The sequence below is a fragment of the Coptis chinensis genome, chromosome 5 (genome assembly GCF_015680905.1).
Source record: "Coptis chinensis isolate HL-2020 chromosome 5, ASM1568090v1, whole genome shotgun sequence".
Lineage (NCBI taxonomy): Eukaryota > Viridiplantae > Streptophyta > Magnoliopsida > Ranunculales > Ranunculaceae > Coptis > Coptis chinensis.
Genome location: NC_141460.1, coordinates 7746252 through 7763457, shown reverse-complemented (window position 1 = coordinate 7763457; position 17206 = coordinate 7746252). Strand labels below are relative to the sequence as shown.

Genomic DNA, 17206 nt, shown 5'->3' with positions numbered 1-17206 from the left:
ATTTTATATACAATAGGAGGTCCACCATAATGGTACAATCCTATTCATTAAAAGTTAATGCACGATTTTCAACAATATAGAGATAAAAAATTCGTAGTATTATTTATTTTGTTTATTCGATAAAGGTCAAACATTATTAGTGTGAATTTCTGATACACGTCTAATCTATGAGACAAAAACAAAATATTACAGTTCCTAAATTGTATGTTTGAATGTGTAATCAAAACGGTACAATTTGGACAAAAAGGTTACACGTCTCGAAGGGTATATTGATCTAGTCATTCCAAAGTACACATGTTGCATAAAGCAAATAAATCATTTGAATAAGATTTACCACTCTGCTGAGTGCACCCTGTCCAGTACAGTCCGGATGAAGAGAAATGAGTTGATGATAGCTGCAAAAGTTCCTCATCAGCTCTCATCTAAAGTGAACACCAAGCACTTTTCCAGTAAGAATTCATCATTCACCCAAGCATGATACTTATCTTTCATGATTTAACGATTACACGAAGCAACTACTTCATTTTTTTCTCATCAAATGTAAATGGCAAATAATTATGGCTATGATAGGATTTTACATAAATGTAATGTGTAAAATACAAATAGCTAAAGATAGATATCACTCAAGAGTTTTTCTCAAAACGTTCATAGAGAATATGTTCTTATTGCAGACAATTCATGGATAATCATACCGAGCGAGCTATTGGCAAAACTTTGACAAAATTGTTAATACAAATTGCTTAGCAAATTTTCAATAGAACAATTACTAGTATTAAACTAGAAATTGTAGACAATTCATGGATAGTCATTCTGAGATTTTAAAAAATTTAGACAAAGTATTATAATACAAATTTCTAATCGAACTCTCAAAAGCAAGAGTGTACTCATGGTTATACAAGTACCATCATTTTAATATAGAAATATCTTCAGACATAAAGCGAAATAGGAGATACTGTTATACAAGGTTTTGTTTCATATAGTTGATTTTTTGTTTAGAGTGTTATGTGGTTTGAGGATAAAAAAAAACAATGACAAATAAACAAGTCCATTAAAGGATACTGAATAGAAATGTGCAATCTTTGCCGGCCGCCTTCCTTAGCATATCGACACCTGACACAAGAGGGGATTCAGTTTGCAAAAATATACATGCATGTGATCAACACTATTAAACCCATGAAAACATCATTTAGCAACTCCAAGAAAGATGACACCTTGTCCTTTGATGTAATAGATATATTTTTGAAGATTTTAAATTAGTAATAGATAACAGGGTAAAAATCATTCCATCCACCCTTCTTTCTGTGAACAGAATTTGATATAGAATGAAACATCAAAATCATTACCTAAATTAATTAATTAATAAGATTCAATCCCTCACGCTACTGTTAGATATATTTCTATAACCAGGTAATCATTTTTCCCATGATATTTGGAAAGTGTTTACCTGTTTACTATGTGGGTACTTAATAGCACTATGTTGGATAACAAAGCATTTGAGTGCATCTTTTTAGGTAAAGTTCTCCCACAAAGAGTGATACCAATCTCACTAGCCTACTGCCTTAAAATACATTACATATTTAACGTCATAGTTTGAAAGTCTTCGGCACTTTAGTTACTCAACCCTAACTCTCTTTAGGGGGAAGGTTCAGTTGGAAAGATCTCTTATAATATTCTTTACCAGCAGTGCTTGTTTTAGATGTTTCTGATACTAGTAAAGTAAATACAGATACTGACAGCTGTTAGAGTCTCATGATGTGTACAAGGCAGCACAAACTTGAGAAAAATGACCACTGACACCGCTCCTGACCAACGTACCTTACGGTTTAGGCAACCATGGACAATAGTAGTAGCACTGGCAGATATGTAGACTTCAAGATCTATACGAGACAGCATTAACTAGAGAAAATGGCAACTGAAGATGCTCCATATAGACGAACCTTTCTAATTCATATAATCTTGGTGACTTTCCTACAACTTTATATCCTAACCCACCTATTCCCCGAGTGAAGATCGTGTATGCACTCAACATGTTGTTGCTTGTTTCTTATATTTAGATAACCTAACTCCGTCATAGAAGAAATTTGTTACTTATTGTTTTGGCTTTTAGCATGATTCTCTTTATTAACTGTTTATCTCTTTCTCATATAAAGTCTGAGTTGCCGAGTAATACTTACTGTGTTTTGTTACTTCTCTTACTCATATTTAAGTTGAGCCTTATAGTACTAAGGAGGGGAGAAGCTCCGTTTGAACTAGGGATTTAGAGAACTAAACATGAAACGAAGTATCATACCCAGTGTCATGAAGGTTGTGAGTTTTTTATGCAAAGTGAAAAGCTAATCAGCGACATGGCTACATATGCTACCAAAGACTGTTTCCAGATACGCTTTGGCACCACTGGCATCCAGCTTTTGATGCTGGAGAACTATTAACAGTGGCGTAACAGATTGCATCACCAAATGAAAGTCCAATAGCTCTAGGCTAGCCATAAAAATATATGTCCCTATGGATTGGGGCCTCAACATACAAGTATTTTGGAAAGGATTCGATTGACGGTCTTTTTTCAAAGGACTGCTATAGTGACTCTCCAGATTATCCCATCCCTTACTGTTTGTCTATATCTAAAAAGAATGGCACTATGACAGTTTCACACTTTCACTGATTAAAAGAAAACAATATAAAAGTACTACGTAGAGAATGTAGAGCTACACTGTTAAGGTTAAAACCATATGTCACCTAAGGAGATTCCCAAAAAAAAATCCCTCTCTAACAAAATAAAGAAAACGGGTATTAGATGATGCATTGGACAGAAAGGCAATGTTATTAATACCTCCAAGATGAAAGTTCATGTAAGGTGTTATGTTGTACACACGACCTTTCAAAACAGTCCAGATAGAATCTTCTCTTTTGTGTTGTTTAACTTCATTGATGGATATAAGCCTTTTACTTGATGCTCCATTTAATCCTGAACAAAGTAACTATATTTGAGTAGTAATCATGAACTGGTTAAAGTTGGAATACATAGGTATAGTGATTGTAAAGGAGCGTTTTAGCTTTCTCCTGATTACTGTAGAGGAGAACGAGATGGGTTTGGACTTTGGATGGGACCGAGGTCATTTGTGAAGCGAACCGCCACGATATCTTCTCGTTTTTCCTTTTGTTGGGGAGAGAAGAATCAGTCGGCGTAGTTCCGGTAGATGGTATTTATAGGATTCTCGGGGTGGAGATCCTTCGGACACGTGTACCCTTTATGTACAAATGTAGAGGCGAGAGATCGTGAATGAGTCTTTGGAGTGGTTTTGGTGTGAGTCATACTACGATTGGGAGTTGGCGCGGTAGTCCCTATTTCCGGTGGTGGGAAATGCAAATAAGATTTTGCAATGATTACATCCGGGTGGGGCGTTACGTCTCGCCAAGTGTTAAAAATGAAGATCTTCGCTTCATTACCACCTACTTGTAAGGAGTGATTTCGGCGATCGGTCTTGGAGGTCGATCGTTGAGGTCGCTTTTGTGCTTCGCCACGCAAAACACACCTATTTGTAAGGAGTTGCTCCACGGTCGATCTTGGAGATCGATGCGTTGAGGTCGCTTGTGTTTAAATGCAATGTTCCTTAGTGGGGATATTGCTCCCTACTGACCCTCTCAGTAGAATGGCTGGGTTCATGCAGGCGATCTGCTGAGAGAAGACGCAACACTCGGGTGAAGCATGAGCGAGCTATGGAGACCGTTCTGTTTGGGATGCCGCTGAGTTGGAAACTGGCGGGAAAGAAATTTTTGCGTGTTGCAGGCACGTGACAGAATCATAGCGGTTGGAAAGGAATCGGGTCGCCGCGGTATTCGGAAGTCAGGGAAAAGACAGTTCCTTGGACACGTGTGTGGGCTATATCATAGGCCGTAATCATAACTTCTTGGGAACTGAACAGGCGGTTGTGCAAAATCAAAATCGAGGCAACCAAAAAGGCATTTCCGAGGTTTCTTCCTCCGAAAAAAGCATGGCGAGGATTTGCGGTGAGTGCTTCATTCTTTGTTTGCTTTTCATTTTCGCTTTGCTTTCTTTCGTTCGGTAGGGTTTATTAAGTTGGTAGGTCGGTGTTAGGTTATAGGGTTTAGGGTTTGGTGATTCGAGAATAAGGTGATATTACAATGTCGGATTCGGCGACACTCGTTCGGAAGAAGATGCGGGGAGGTTTCACCGAGTTGTGGAGAGTATGAAGAAGAGGATGAGGATTCGTTGGCGCGGTGATGATCGGTTGTAGTGGAAGAAGAAGTTAGGGTAGAGGAGGTTAATAGCCGATCCGGGTCGAGGATGAGGTGGCTAATACGCCCGGTCGAGGAGGGATGGCGCTTGTGGTGACCCACCCCCCAAGAGTCAGAATCACCGGCTGCCTTCGTTCGTTCGAGATGCGAAAGCGGCGTATGGGATTAATGTGCCCGACACGGAAATATACGAACCTAGGTTGAGTGAAAATGTTCAGTAGTGAGGGGTACAAGCCCCGAATGGTGGAGTAATCATATGTGAAGGTCACCGAGAGGCGTTCATGCACTACCGTTCGAAATTAGTTTGTGACTTCTTGAGCTATTGTGGGAAGTCTCCATGTCGGGATTCGTTGGCAACACTGGCGACTATTCAGGGTGTTCAATCTGTTAAATGCGAGTGGGAATTCCACATAGGTGTGTCCGACATAATAGAGCATTACGTAATGAGGATGTCCGGTAATCTGAACTTTAGCTTGCAAAACCATGCCGACGCGTTCTGGCGTGCTTGATGGTGTAAGCAATGAGGGCACGGACGAGGAGGCCCTTGTTGCTAGTGGGCAAACTACGTGCCGATGGATGTAGGTTCGCGAACTAGGATGTGTAGTCTAGATTGGGTAGGATTGGCTTCCTCTTGTTGTGTTAGTGGGTGAGCCACCGCTCCTCTAATTGGTTCATCTCTTTGTTTTGTTTGCGCGGATATTCTGCGGGCGGACTCGGAATCGATCGTGGGGAGATAGAAAGGTTCGCGACGGTTGAGTCGGGAACAAAAAGCGAGCTAAGCTTCCGAGGAGTTTGCTCATTTCTTTGAGGAAAAAGGAGGTGCTGCGATCCGGGAGAAGAGGAAGGTGCAAAAGGAGCGAGCTCTAAGTCGGACGGCGAAGGGTGATGGAGAAGCGTACAAGTGATCGATAACACGGAGGAGGACCGGGCGGCGGGCGCCTCGAGGCGGCGGCGTCTGTTGTGGTGGCCGTGGGGGCTGGTAGCTCTAGCTTTTATCCGGGGTGACCATTGATGCTCTGTGGAGTTGGAGATATAGTTTTCGCCTCTCCTGTGGGTAGGTCGGAGAAGAGGAGAGCTGAAGCGCGGCGAGCGCCGCAGGAGCTCGAATGGCTAAAAGTGATGCGACATCGTTGGGGAGGGTTCGAGTGGAGGAGGTGGTGTGCTGGGTGGGCGTGCCGGTCGGGGGCGTCTGAAAAGTCATGGACTTGGCCACGCCGGTCGCGGGATCTAGTCCGCCTCGACAAATCTGAGGAACCCGATCCGGTGAAAGCGAAGGCTCCCCGTAAAGCGAAAGTGGAAAAGCGGTTGTGAGTGGCGATGAAATTTGGAGGCTCAATTTGTGTAATACGACGAGCACGGAGGGCAGCGAATCAAAAGCGCACCGATCGCGGCTTCAGTCGAGTAGTAAGGTAGCGGCTTTGTTTTTGGAATCGCATCGCATACGGATGGGAACCGCAAGGAACTTGATGAGAAGGGGGCTAGCGGATACCATACGCCGGATGGAAATCGCGCAATGTCCGGGTAACATAGAATTATCGTCCGTTAGTATAGCATGTTAACCTCTATTCGTTGCTTTGATCCGTTTTTGCGTGTGTGCCTTGTGGCGGCTTTTGTCACCGGTTCCAAAAGTTGAAAGAGATTGCGCAGCTTAATTTCAAAACGATAGGGAGTCCCGTTTGAGGGTTGATCAAGAGCTGAAAAAACGGGGACGCGGCCAAGATGGAGCCGATGATGAGCTCGAGGGTGCGCGGAAGGCACATGAAGCTCGACTTCTGTCGAAGATCTTTGAAAGACACCGGTGAAGATCCGGGCGAAGTTAGAAGGAAGGTAACGTAGCGTTCGCCATCGTGTGGAAATTGGGAGGTGAACAATTATACCCGCGACCTTGTAAGAAAATTGCTTTCGGGGGCTACTAATTACTAAAGGCGATCCGACGATCACGGATCTCACGACGGATCTGGAAATGGAGTACAAGGCTTTGAAGGAGGAACATGCACGCCGACGCCCGATGGCAGTACGCTGGAACAGGCGTCGGAGACGGCGATTGGGGGGTCTTCCTTGATCATACCGTAAACCGTGGTGTCCGGCTGGAACTGTTGCTTTTTGATCTTGATGATGAGTTTAAGAACCGGGCGGGATATCGATCGAAGTGGAGGGAAATTTGGCCGAGGTTGATGAAGCGTTTGAGCCCCGGCGAATCGATCGTGGTGCCCATGGAGGCGAATGTGAATTTATTTTGTTTTGTTTCTTGTAAACTTATATCTTTGGATACAATAGAACTGGTTTCTGGGGTAACCCGGGCGATTCGTTTTCTTGTGTTGTTATACTATACTCTTGAGCAAAGCTGGTACCCGTGCCAATTCGGGTAACCATGCGATGTTAGTATTTGTGTAGCGGGTTGGATTTCGAGTAGTCTCGAACTTCGGCTAAACAACGATCTTTATGAAAAAACCGTAAACCGGTCGTTTCTTGTTTTCATCGCGGTCTTGGCTATTTGTTTTCGTTTGTGTGCTTGCTTCGTTTGCTTGATCATAGCTGATTGTGATTAGGATGCATAATAGCGTGGTAGGTGCGTTCGCGGTGACCACTTAAGCTGGCGATGATTAGTAAGCGTGGATGAAGCGTCCCCGCTGTTGGGTTATACCGCCCGAGACGTTGTTCAATGGCGATTTATTCGGTCGCGGCAACCCGAAGTGTAGCTTCGCGATGCGTGACACGTGTAGGGAGGCGAGGGTTCGAGGGACATAATGATGGCGAGGCGGATGGCGTTTGGCGTCTCAAGGCAATTATGAGGCTCTTAGGAAAAAGCGTTTCCTAAGGAATATAAACGACTCTTTACATACCATCGGTATTTGGCCATCGTTGAGTCTGCTTGCTCTCTATCTTCACTCTACCCGCCGCCGTGCTCTGCTCTTCTTGCTTCTTCACCAAGTACGTGATTCCTTCTTTGTAAATGTTATTCTGTTTGAGTAATACCTAGAGTAAGTGTTAACTGAAGCCGCCGTAACTTTGCTGCTAGGTTGGGATGGCTAGATGTCGTGCGTTTGTGAGAGAAACGTCGCCACTATCAATGGAGGAGATGGAGTTTGAGCCTCATGTTCATGGCGATCGGGGGAAGAGAAAGGTTGCGAGGGGAGAGCCGGGCGGTCATAAAGCAACCGAGGAGAGATAGTAAATTTCGGTGGCGGCATTGTATCAGATTCAGCCGCCAAAGTGGGTGAAACCATCGGGTCGTTTGGTCGAACCACAACGAGTTGGGGCAAGGTCGCCCAGTTACAGGTGAGAGTTCGGCCCCGCCATGTAAGGATGTGGGGAGCGAATTCTACTACCGGGGAAAGACGGGAAGAAAGCGGATGGTAAAACGCTCGGACTGTAGCTTCCACTCGGGCTCCCATAGCGACTAGCGTTCGAAGGGGGATTGTGCTAGATGGTGATAAGGCAGAGGTTGAGGCCGAGGACATGGGGACACTACGGGGGCGATGGATATGGCCGCTTGTTTGGTGAGTTCCTGATAGCTTAAGCTGTTGTACCGACTTTCGGTGGAGTCCGGTGGTCTAAGCGTGTTCATGCGGTTTCTTGAGGGGTATGATAAAAATTTGAAAGATCTTTGTCTGGCGTTCGAGACTAATGGGAATCCGCATGTGGAGCTGGGGTTGATGCGAGCTGCGTGGGGGGTGGACAAGAAGAAACTAGAAGTGATGTCCACCAAGTACCGTAAGCGAATCTGGCCGAGAAACTATTTATCTTGGTGGCGGATGTGGTAATTTGGAAAGGAATTGGCGGTTGTGGAGGCTTATCGCGAAAAAATGTTAGAAGGTGGTGAAAGGCGAAGAAGGCGATAATGAAGCTGTAGACGCCTATGCCGCTCTGGACGAAAAGTATGACATCACCGAGGTCATTTCCGGCATACCGCTTCGACTAAGCGCGACCCGGGAAGACAAGCATGTCATTACCGAGAATTGATAAGGTGATCTTCATCGACTGTCGGTCGTAAGTTGTGAGTATAATCTACATTCCTCTCTCTTATAATGGAGAGCAAACAATAGAAGCGTGTTTTCGGGCTTGCCCGAAGCGATTCACTTTTGTTCGGAGGGATTGGGTTTTCAAAGGCAGTTCTATATTTTGTTTATTTTGTATGAGGCGCCCGATCGGATTTTACGGGTAGTCCGAAGCGGTCGGTGGGCATATCTATTGCAATGCTTGGTCGAATATTGTTATTGGTTGTGTTTCGCATGCATGTTATGTGTTATGTGTATGATGCATGTAGCTTGCGATAGCTGAGTATTTGCTCGTGGAGAGCGTTCTCGCTTTAGTCGATCCTAGAAATATAGGTCCTCGACGTTACAAGAATTGGAGAGGCTATGTAGCCTGTGAGCTCGAGTACATGCACGGCCGAAGGCGTTTCGCTTTAGTCGATCCTAGAAATATAGGTCCTCGACGTTACAAGAATTGAGAGGCTTTGTGAGCTCGAGAGAACATGCGCTTTCGGCGAGGCGTTCGCTTTAGTCGATCCTAGAAATATAGGTCCTCGACGTTACAAGAATTGGAGAGGCTATGTAGCCTGTGAGCTCCTGAGAGCTGTCTGCTCGCTGAGAGCGTTCTCGCTTTAGTCGATCCTAGAAATATAGGTCCTCGACGTTACAAGAATTGGAGAGGCTATGTAGCCTGTGAGCTCCTCGAGTATGCGCTTTCCGGTGGCGTTCGCTTTAGTCGATCCTAGAAATATAGGTCCTCGGCGTTACAAGAATTGGAGAGGCTATGTAGCGTGAGCTCCCGAGAGCAATGCGCTTTCGGCGAGGCGTTCACTCGCTTTAGTCGATCCTAGAAATATAGGTCCTCGGCGTTACAAGAATTGAGAGGCTATGTAGCCTGTGAGCTCTCGAGTAGAAATATCGCTTTCATTGAGAGCGTTCTCTCTTTAGTCGATCCTAGAAATATAGGTCCTCGACGTTACAAGAATTGGAGAGGCTATGTAGCACGTGGTACGTACCAATACAACTAAGCTGGAGTAGATAGTATTAGTCGCAACACAAAAACTTGTCTTACATTAATAAAACAAAAATTTACAACATGAATAATTTCTTACCGATAAAAATTTTCAGTAGATAAGTATTCAAGGTCGAGGCAACATCTTCCCCTCTTGGGTTCTTATCGGTATGCTCCATTGCCAACGGCGTTCCACGATGTAGGGGGCCTTCCCATGTGGGGGCTAACTTGGAATCGATCCTGCGTCTTTTTGAGCACTAGGTCTCCGGGTTGAAAAACCTAGGATGAACTTCGCTTATTGTAGGAGTTCTTGAGTTTCTTTGGTAAGATCGCGACTCTCGGCGGCAGCTAAGTCTCGCTTTTCTTCCAAAGGTCGGCGTCCGGGACAACACGAGTCGTTATACCACGACTCAACAAGTTCGATCGAGTTGTGGTGACGGTCATTTCGGTGGGAATTAAACCCGTGCCATAACATAAGGAGAATGGCGACTCGCCGGTACTGGAGCGAGCTGTGGTGCGGTGAGCCCATAGAATGTTTTCCAACTGGTTTGGCCATTGGCTCTTATTCTTTTCAATCTTTTTCTTCAAATTTTCCAAGATTGCTTTGTTACTGGCTTCTGCTTGGCCGTTACTCTGAGCGTATGCGGAGTAGAGAATGCATGAATGATCTTCCACTTGGCTAGGAACTCTTTGACTGTTCGGCCTTTGAATTGAGGCCCGTTGTCCATTACTAGTGTATGTGGTAAACCAAATCTGGTGATAATGTGAGTCGGATGAAGTTTTGGTGATGGGACTCTTTGGCGTGGAGAGGAATGGCCTCGACCCACTTTGGTGAAGTAGTCGGTGGCAGCTAAGGACAAAGCGGAAGCCGGTACTCTTCGTGGAATGAATGGTCCCATGATGTCCATGCCCCACATGTGAAAAATGGCCGCGGGCTCACTATCTTGCCGTCGGTTCAGCGAGCAGTTGGATGATATTGTGGCCGAACGTTTGGCATTTGAGACATTTGAGGACGTATGCTTTAGCATCGATCTGCATCCGGGGCCAGAAATATCCTTGAGAGATGGCCTTGTGGGCTAATGAGCGGCCGCCGGCGTGATTTCCACATTCGCCTTCGTGGATTTCGGCAAAAATCAATCGACCCTGTTCTGGGGTAATGCATCGTAAGTGTGGGCCACCAGCGGATTTCCTGAATAGCTTGTTTTGGACTAAACAATAACGCCGAGCTTGATAAAGAGACGCCGGCCTTTTTGCGGCTCCTCGAGGGGGCGTGCCGCTCTTGGATATAATCGATGATGGGCTGCATCCATGTTTGGCCTAACCGACCGGGCGGAGAGAGAGGAAATAGGTCGCTTATCATCAAGGTATGGTCGATTTGGTATGCGGTGTCGGTCGACGACTTCTATGAGAACTTGTCGGGGAACGCAGCTCGGGGTCTGGGTAGCCAAATAAGCTAAACTGTCTGCGTGGCGGTTCTCCTCACGCAAGAAATGATGTATGTGTACCTGCTTAAAAGAAGGCAATAACTGATGAACGACCTGAAGATACTTGGAAAGGTTACGCCGTGGGTAGTGTACTCTTTTGCAACCTGGCGAACGACCAGTTGCGAGTCACTAAAGACTTGGAGCTCTTCGACACCGAGCTGCAGCGCCATCCGTAGTCCCCTAATTAGCGCTTCGTACTCCGCTTCATTGTTGGATGTTGCAAAATCAATGCGGACTGACTTTTCAATCATATTTCCGTCAGGGGAAACTAAGACGACTCCGATGCCGCTTCCACCGAGATTATTCGAACCATCCACAAAGAGAGACAACGCGATTTGACTTCCGTTTTGTGTCTGGGAGCTCGGTTTCTTGTTCCCAGTTGGGGTCCTCGACTGGGAAATCTGCTAGGAAATCGGCGACGACCTGACCTTTCTGAGAAGTGCGGGGGACGAACTCTATGTGGTGTTCTCCGAGTTCTTCGGCCCAAACTGCCATTCGAGTAGTCTTGTTTTCTTTGTGAAGGACTTTCTTCAATGGAAGGTCGGTAAGAACTTTAATTTGATGTGCTTGAAAGTACGGCCTGAACTTCCGTGCGGAATACAACAAAGCAAAATACTGATTTCGTTCGGGAAGGAATAATTCTTTTCGGCCGGCGTGAGTGTCTTACTCGTGAAGTAGATCGGCTTCTCTGAATTGTTCTCCTCTTTAAAGAGAACTGAGCTGATGGCGAAGTCGGAAATGGCCAGATAAAGCCCCAGTGTCTCTCCATATACTGGTTTGGCTAAGACGGGAGGCGTGGTGAGATACTCTTTGAGAGTAGCGAATGCATGATGACATTGATCGCTCCATGAGAACGGCTCGCCTTTTTTGAGGAGCTGCAGGAACGGTCGACATTTATCTGAGGCCCTTGATATGAATCGGTTGAGCGCCGCGACCATTCCCGACAACTTCTGTATCTGTTTCTTTGTGCGTGGATCGGGCATATCTAGGAACGCGAATCCGGGTCAGATTTGCCTCGATCCCGCGCTGCGACACCTGATACCCTAAAAACTTGCCGGAGGACGCCCCAAAGAGGCATTTTTCGGGGTTCAACTTCATGCCCGTACGGCGTAGTCTGGAGAACGCTTGTTCTAAGTGGGTGAGGTGATCACCAGCTTTTTTGCTTTTGACCACCATGTCGTCAATGTAGACCTCCTCCATGGTGTCGCCTAACATGTCTTGGAACATATCCGTGACTAAGGCGTTGGTATGTCGCTCCGGCGTTCTTTAGACCGAACGAGGACGCGTTGTAACAATAGATCCCTTTTGCTCCGTAATGAACGAAGTCTTCTCTTGATCTTCCTCGGCGAGTGGGATTTGGTTGTACCCACTGTACGCATCCATAAAGGAGAGGAGTTCATGACCACAGGTTTGGTCGACCAGTTGGTCAATGCGAGGCAAGGGAAAGCTATCTTTAGGCGTGCCTCGATTGACATTTGTGAAATCGACGCGATAAGTTTAACCGTGCCATTCTTTTTTGGGGACGGCGACAATATTGGCAATCCACTCGGGGTAGTCTACCTTTCTGATGAAACCGACTTGCTTGAGTTTTTCGACCTCGTCATTGATGGCTTTTTGAAAGCGCAGGGATAGTCGACGAGGTCGTTGTCGAACTGGTCTAGCATTGGGGTTCACGTTTAATTTGTGGCAAGCGAGGTTAGGATCGATTCCAGGCACATCGATATACGACCAAGCAAAAACATCTTTATTCATTGATAAGAAATTTACAAGTTGGGATCCGAGAAAGGGTCGAGGTTAGCCCCTACATATACAAACTTCGGGTCGTCTTCTGTGCCAAGATTCACTTTTTCTTTTTCTGCCACTGGGGGTTTTACAACTGGTGGCGAAGCACTACTTGGCGACTCACTTCCAGAGAAGGGTGGAACTGCTGGTGGGACGATCTGACTGGTCGCTGATGGTGGAGCGAATTGTTCGCGCGCGCCGTGGGTAGCCACTAACCGGGAGTGGGATCTGGCTGCAAACACATTGATGGTGCGACTGCTATTGGCATCTGTGGCGACGCGGCATGGGCTGAGACGATCTCTGAAACTTTAACTGACGAAGCCACTGTCGCTGGGTCAAAGCTAGAGGTCTTCGCCGGTGCATTGAGGACTCGGGGTGCGAGTGCAGGTATCGGCATTGGAGAGAACTTCTGCTTGGAAGAGCCCCCAGCGTTCTGCTTGGCAGTTCGGGGTTGGACTTCTGCGACTAAGTCACGTGCCATTGTGTAGCTGGAGGGCTCCTGTATGGTGGGAAGCAATTCACGAGCAGGTGCATCTGTTGATTGGACCTGGTTACAATGGTACGCTTCAAGTTGATTGCTTCTAAGCTCCATCATGCCTCGAGGTCCGGGGAAACGGAGAACTTGATGTAAAGTGGACGGCATACCCGCGATCTGATGAATCCAGCGTCGTCCGAGGATGGCATTGTATGGCTTAATTTTGTGTCGAGAACGAAACCAGTATTGCAGGTAATCTTATCCTCTCGAGAGCCCACCGATACTGGTAAGATAATGTCACCAACGGGGTCGGCTCTGGAGCCATTGAACCCATAAAGGGGAGCGATTGGGTCGACGAGAACGGACTTAGGGAGGTTCATTTCTTGCATGGTGTGGTAAAATAAGATGTCACAGAACCGCTGGTCGATCGGGGCACGCTTTGATCGGTCGGCCGCTGATTTTGACATGAACGACCAATGCGTCATTATGAGGAAGGCGACTTTGCTTAAGTCGGCCTTCGTGAAAGTAATATCGCCGGGCTGCGACTGAACCACGCTGGGCTGAGCTGCCTGTGAAGTAAAATGATAGACTTCCCGAAGAGAGCCGACCGGCGTCTTTTTCGGGGAAGAAGTCACGGAATCGTCCGGAAAGGTAATCACATGAATAGTGCGAGCATTGTCACGATCGGACGAAGTGCCTTCTTCTTCGGGTGAAGAACGCCACGCGAACGCCCTCGACCGTGAGGACGAGCCCGTATCCCTTTGGCGGTGACGGTGAGGTGGAGATCGACTACGCATTAACGACGAGCCAAAGAACTTGTAACGCAGTCGCCATCGGGAATGCTAATGTAGTGTTTGATATGACCGCTTCCACCGTGTCTTGAGATAATGCTTGAGCCCCCCAAAGATGCATCGGGTTTCATGGCACTTTGCTTTATGAAATGCACAAAAAGGCTTGCCGTGTCGATCTGGCTGCCCGATTGTCGGCCGGAAAAATGAGGCGCGCTTTTAATCTTATCCAAGATGTGGCTGGGAGAAGAACGGTCGACGTTGAACTCTCGTTGTTATCCGATCGTGCACGAAGCCGGGGGCATGCGCGACTGGCGCTTCTTGCCCCGGAGGGGAACGATCCGAGACTTCGGCGACCTATTCGCCTCGCTAATCCATGGAGTTTTAAAGTTTCTTGCAACTTGATGTACTTATCCACGCGAGCGTAGAGCTCGGACAGTGTCTCTGGGCGTTCCTTCATCAACGACCTAGCTAGGTCGCTATTACGCACTCGGCAAGCATTGGAAAAGGCCAGTGTGGCGAAAGATTCTTTCAAGCCACTTTCCATGCACAGCAGTTCTGCCTTGAACCGTCCTAGGAATTCACGAATAGTTTCGCCCTCCTTGAATGATAATTGAAACAGAGAATCAAGATCTGCCTTCTTCCGCCTGTTGTGGACGTACTGGCTGGCGAACAAAGCAGTAAGTTGTTCGAAAGTGTTTATAGAATCAGACTCCAGTGAAAAGAACCAATCTAGAGCCCATCCGAGGGCTGGCGGAAATAATCTGCAATGGAGATAATCGAACTCGGGTGAGCTATAGAGTGCCAAACTCTGGATATAGCGAGCCACATGCTGACCAGGGCATGTGCTGCCATCGTACATGGGGAAGCGTGGCTGAATAAAGTCGGGTGGAGAGGATTTACTGAGGACCTCTGCGGTGAATGGGGATGCGCGATACGTCTTAAGCATCTTGTGCATAACTGGTCGAGTCCTTCTTCGCGAGGTCCGCCAATCCTTTGGGATAACTCGTTAAAGTCTGGCCGATTAACGCCATTGATCTTGTGGTTCGGCCCGTTTCCGACTTGTTGTTGTTGATAACTATCCACCGAAAGCACGTAAAGTAGCATTTTCCTCCCCGAAAGCAAGGAAATGCTCTCATTCGTTATTCCTAACCGGTGGGCGAGGTTCAACTTGATCTTCTATGCTAACCATGCTTCGTATTGGAGAGTTAGAGATGGATGAACCGATCTAAAGTGGCTCTCCAAGAATCGAACCCACGCACGACGCGCCAATGTAAAGGAGCGTTTTAGCTTTCTCTCGACATTGTAGAGGAGAACGAGATGGGTTTGGACTTTGATGGGGACCGAGGTCGGTGGAGCTTAACCGCCTTTAATGATCTTCTCTCGTTTTTCTTTTTTGTTGGGGGAGAGAAGAATCAGTCCGGACGAAGTTCGATAGATGGTATTTATAGGATTCTGGGGGTGGAGATCCTTCAGACACGTGTACCCTTTATGTACAAATGTAGGGCAGAGATCGTGAATGAGTGCTGGAGTGGTTTTGGTGTGAGTCATACTCTGATTGGGAGTTGGCGCGGTAGTCCCTATTTCCCGGTGGTGGGAAATGCAAATAAGATTTTGCAATGATTACATCTGGTGGGGCGCGTTCTGTCTCCGGCCAAGTGTTCGTACTGAAGTATCTTCGTTCGTACCACCTACTTGTAAGGAGTCGCTCGACGATCGGTCTTGGAGGTCGATGCGTTGAGGTCGCCAGGCTTCGCCCCGCAAAACACACCTATTTGTAAGGAGTTGCTCACAGATAGGTCTTGGAGATCGATGCGTTGAGGTCGCTTGTGTTTCGTCTGCAATGTTCCTTAGTGGGGATATTGCTCCCCTACAGTGATGACCTAAAAATAGCAATGATTAAAACTAGTTCGTTCCATCAAACTAAAATATAGGTAGCTTTCTGTTTCACTCTGAAACCCAACCATGCAATCAATCACCAACTACAAGTAAAGTACCTGCAAGGTTAGGATGAGTAGTGCGCGTTAGCTTTAACCAATCCATTTGGCTATACCCTTTCTCAAACGACACCTTAGCCCGAACTTTAGGCCCTTTATCAGGTGGTGGTACTGATTGTTTAGACAATACAGGGGGTGTATCAATATCAATGACATTAAACCTTTAGAAAGTATGGAGTCTGAACTGTTTACTAATGGGGTCACTCTTTGAGGCGATTCTAAGGCGACTAGCTGTTAGATAGGATATCTTGCAACCTGTGATCCAGTGCTCTAAAAGTTTCCTTTTCTAGCAAAAATTAGTAGGTAAGAAACTCGTATCTTCTTCTTGGCTCTTCTTTTTTCCTTTTATGGTATCTCTCAAGACCGCGCAGGTTGAAGAAGATCCGAATTTTCTCTTCCAATATTATGTTTGATCATGGGGGATTCTACCTCTCAACCGATTTCAAGACAACCTATGTCTTGGAGCTCTCTTTTTAGTAATTCTTGTATTTCTAAAAATACTACACCTTTGAGAATTTATACACCGAACTTACCGATGGGAGGTGTGAGTAGTACCTCAAGACCTCATTGATGAGGGTTGAGGAGTGGAAAGATACCTTGGTAGGGTATTTTCTAGAAAAAGACTAGCTTTTCCTTATGTGAAAGCTTCACTTGAGAAAGCTTGGAAATTGAAGGGTTCGATGGAGCTAACTACATATAGGGACTTGTTTTATTTTACCTTTACTATTGATGAGGATAGGAAGATGGCTCTAGAAGGGGGGCCAATCTTTATTGCTGGGAGAATTTTCATTATTAGACCTTGGAATGTTGAGGCTGAAAGGATGAGAAACAAAATCTCTACTTGTTCAAAGATGGATTAAGATGTCGAATGTTCGAAAGAGTTGTGGACGAAAAATGGACTGTCTTTTCTTGCAAGTTTGGTAGCGAAACCCATGTGTATGGATGAAGCCACCGCTAAAAAGCAGAGACTATCGTTTGCGAGGGTATGTGTTGAGATTCCATTACTCTTTCACTACCCAAAATCTGTTAGTATTGAAGTTGGTGAGAGGAAATGAGCATTGGTGTCGAAGTATCCATGGAAACCTTCCTCCCCGCTCCACTGTGATGAAGTTTGGACACAAGACAAACAAATGAAATAGCATCAGAAGTTAATACTTGGATTCCGAAGAAATGTAAATGGTCGAGTAGTAATCTTTGGTGCTCGAGAAAAACAACAAGGATTGGTCAGTTTCCTACTCAAGTGGTGGTCCGCACCATTCTGAGAGAATGTTACAGCGGTGCCGAACTCTCCTCTTGCAGAGTCAGTACCAATAGTTTGTGTGGGTCCTTCCACTGTTAGAATAGAAGAATCTGGCCAGAGTAATGGTGCTCAGGGGAATGGAATAGTGGTTGAAGAGCTCAATACTAGTGGACATGATACTGGAGCTGATCCTTCCATTG

At 46.2% G+C, this 17206-nt stretch overlaps 1 protein-coding gene across 1 annotated transcript; it reads right to left on the bottom strand.

Moving 5' to 3' along the window:
- Positions 1-212: 212 nt before the first annotated feature.
- On the bottom strand, positions 213-15918 carry LOC147496485 (cytochrome b5 domain-containing protein RLF-like). The gene is made up of 4 exons (XM_086562464.1): positions 15767-15918; positions 2828-2962; positions 1060-1110; positions 213-485 (listed from the first exon to the last, which is right to left on the bottom strand). Exons 1-4 carry the CDS (start codon positions 15810-15812, stop codon positions 412-414), a joined length of 306 nt encoding a protein of 101 aa, XP_086418590.1. The 5' UTR covers positions 15813-15918; the 3' UTR covers positions 213-411.
- Positions 15919-17206: the final 1288 nt, after the last annotated feature.

Coding starts and splice junctions, on each gene's coding strand:
- LOC147496485 (XM_086562464.1), bottom strand. CDS start 15,812: ATGGATTGGTTAAAGCTAACGCGCACTACTCATCCTAACCTTGCAG. Junction 2,963..15,766: donor TACTCATCCTAACCTTGCAG/GTACTTTACTTG, acceptor TACTTTGTTCAG/GATTAAATGGAGCATCAAGT. Junction 1,111..2,827: donor CATGAACTTTCATCTTGGAG/GTATTAATAACA, acceptor CTCTTGTGTCAG/GTGTCGATATGCTAAGGAAG.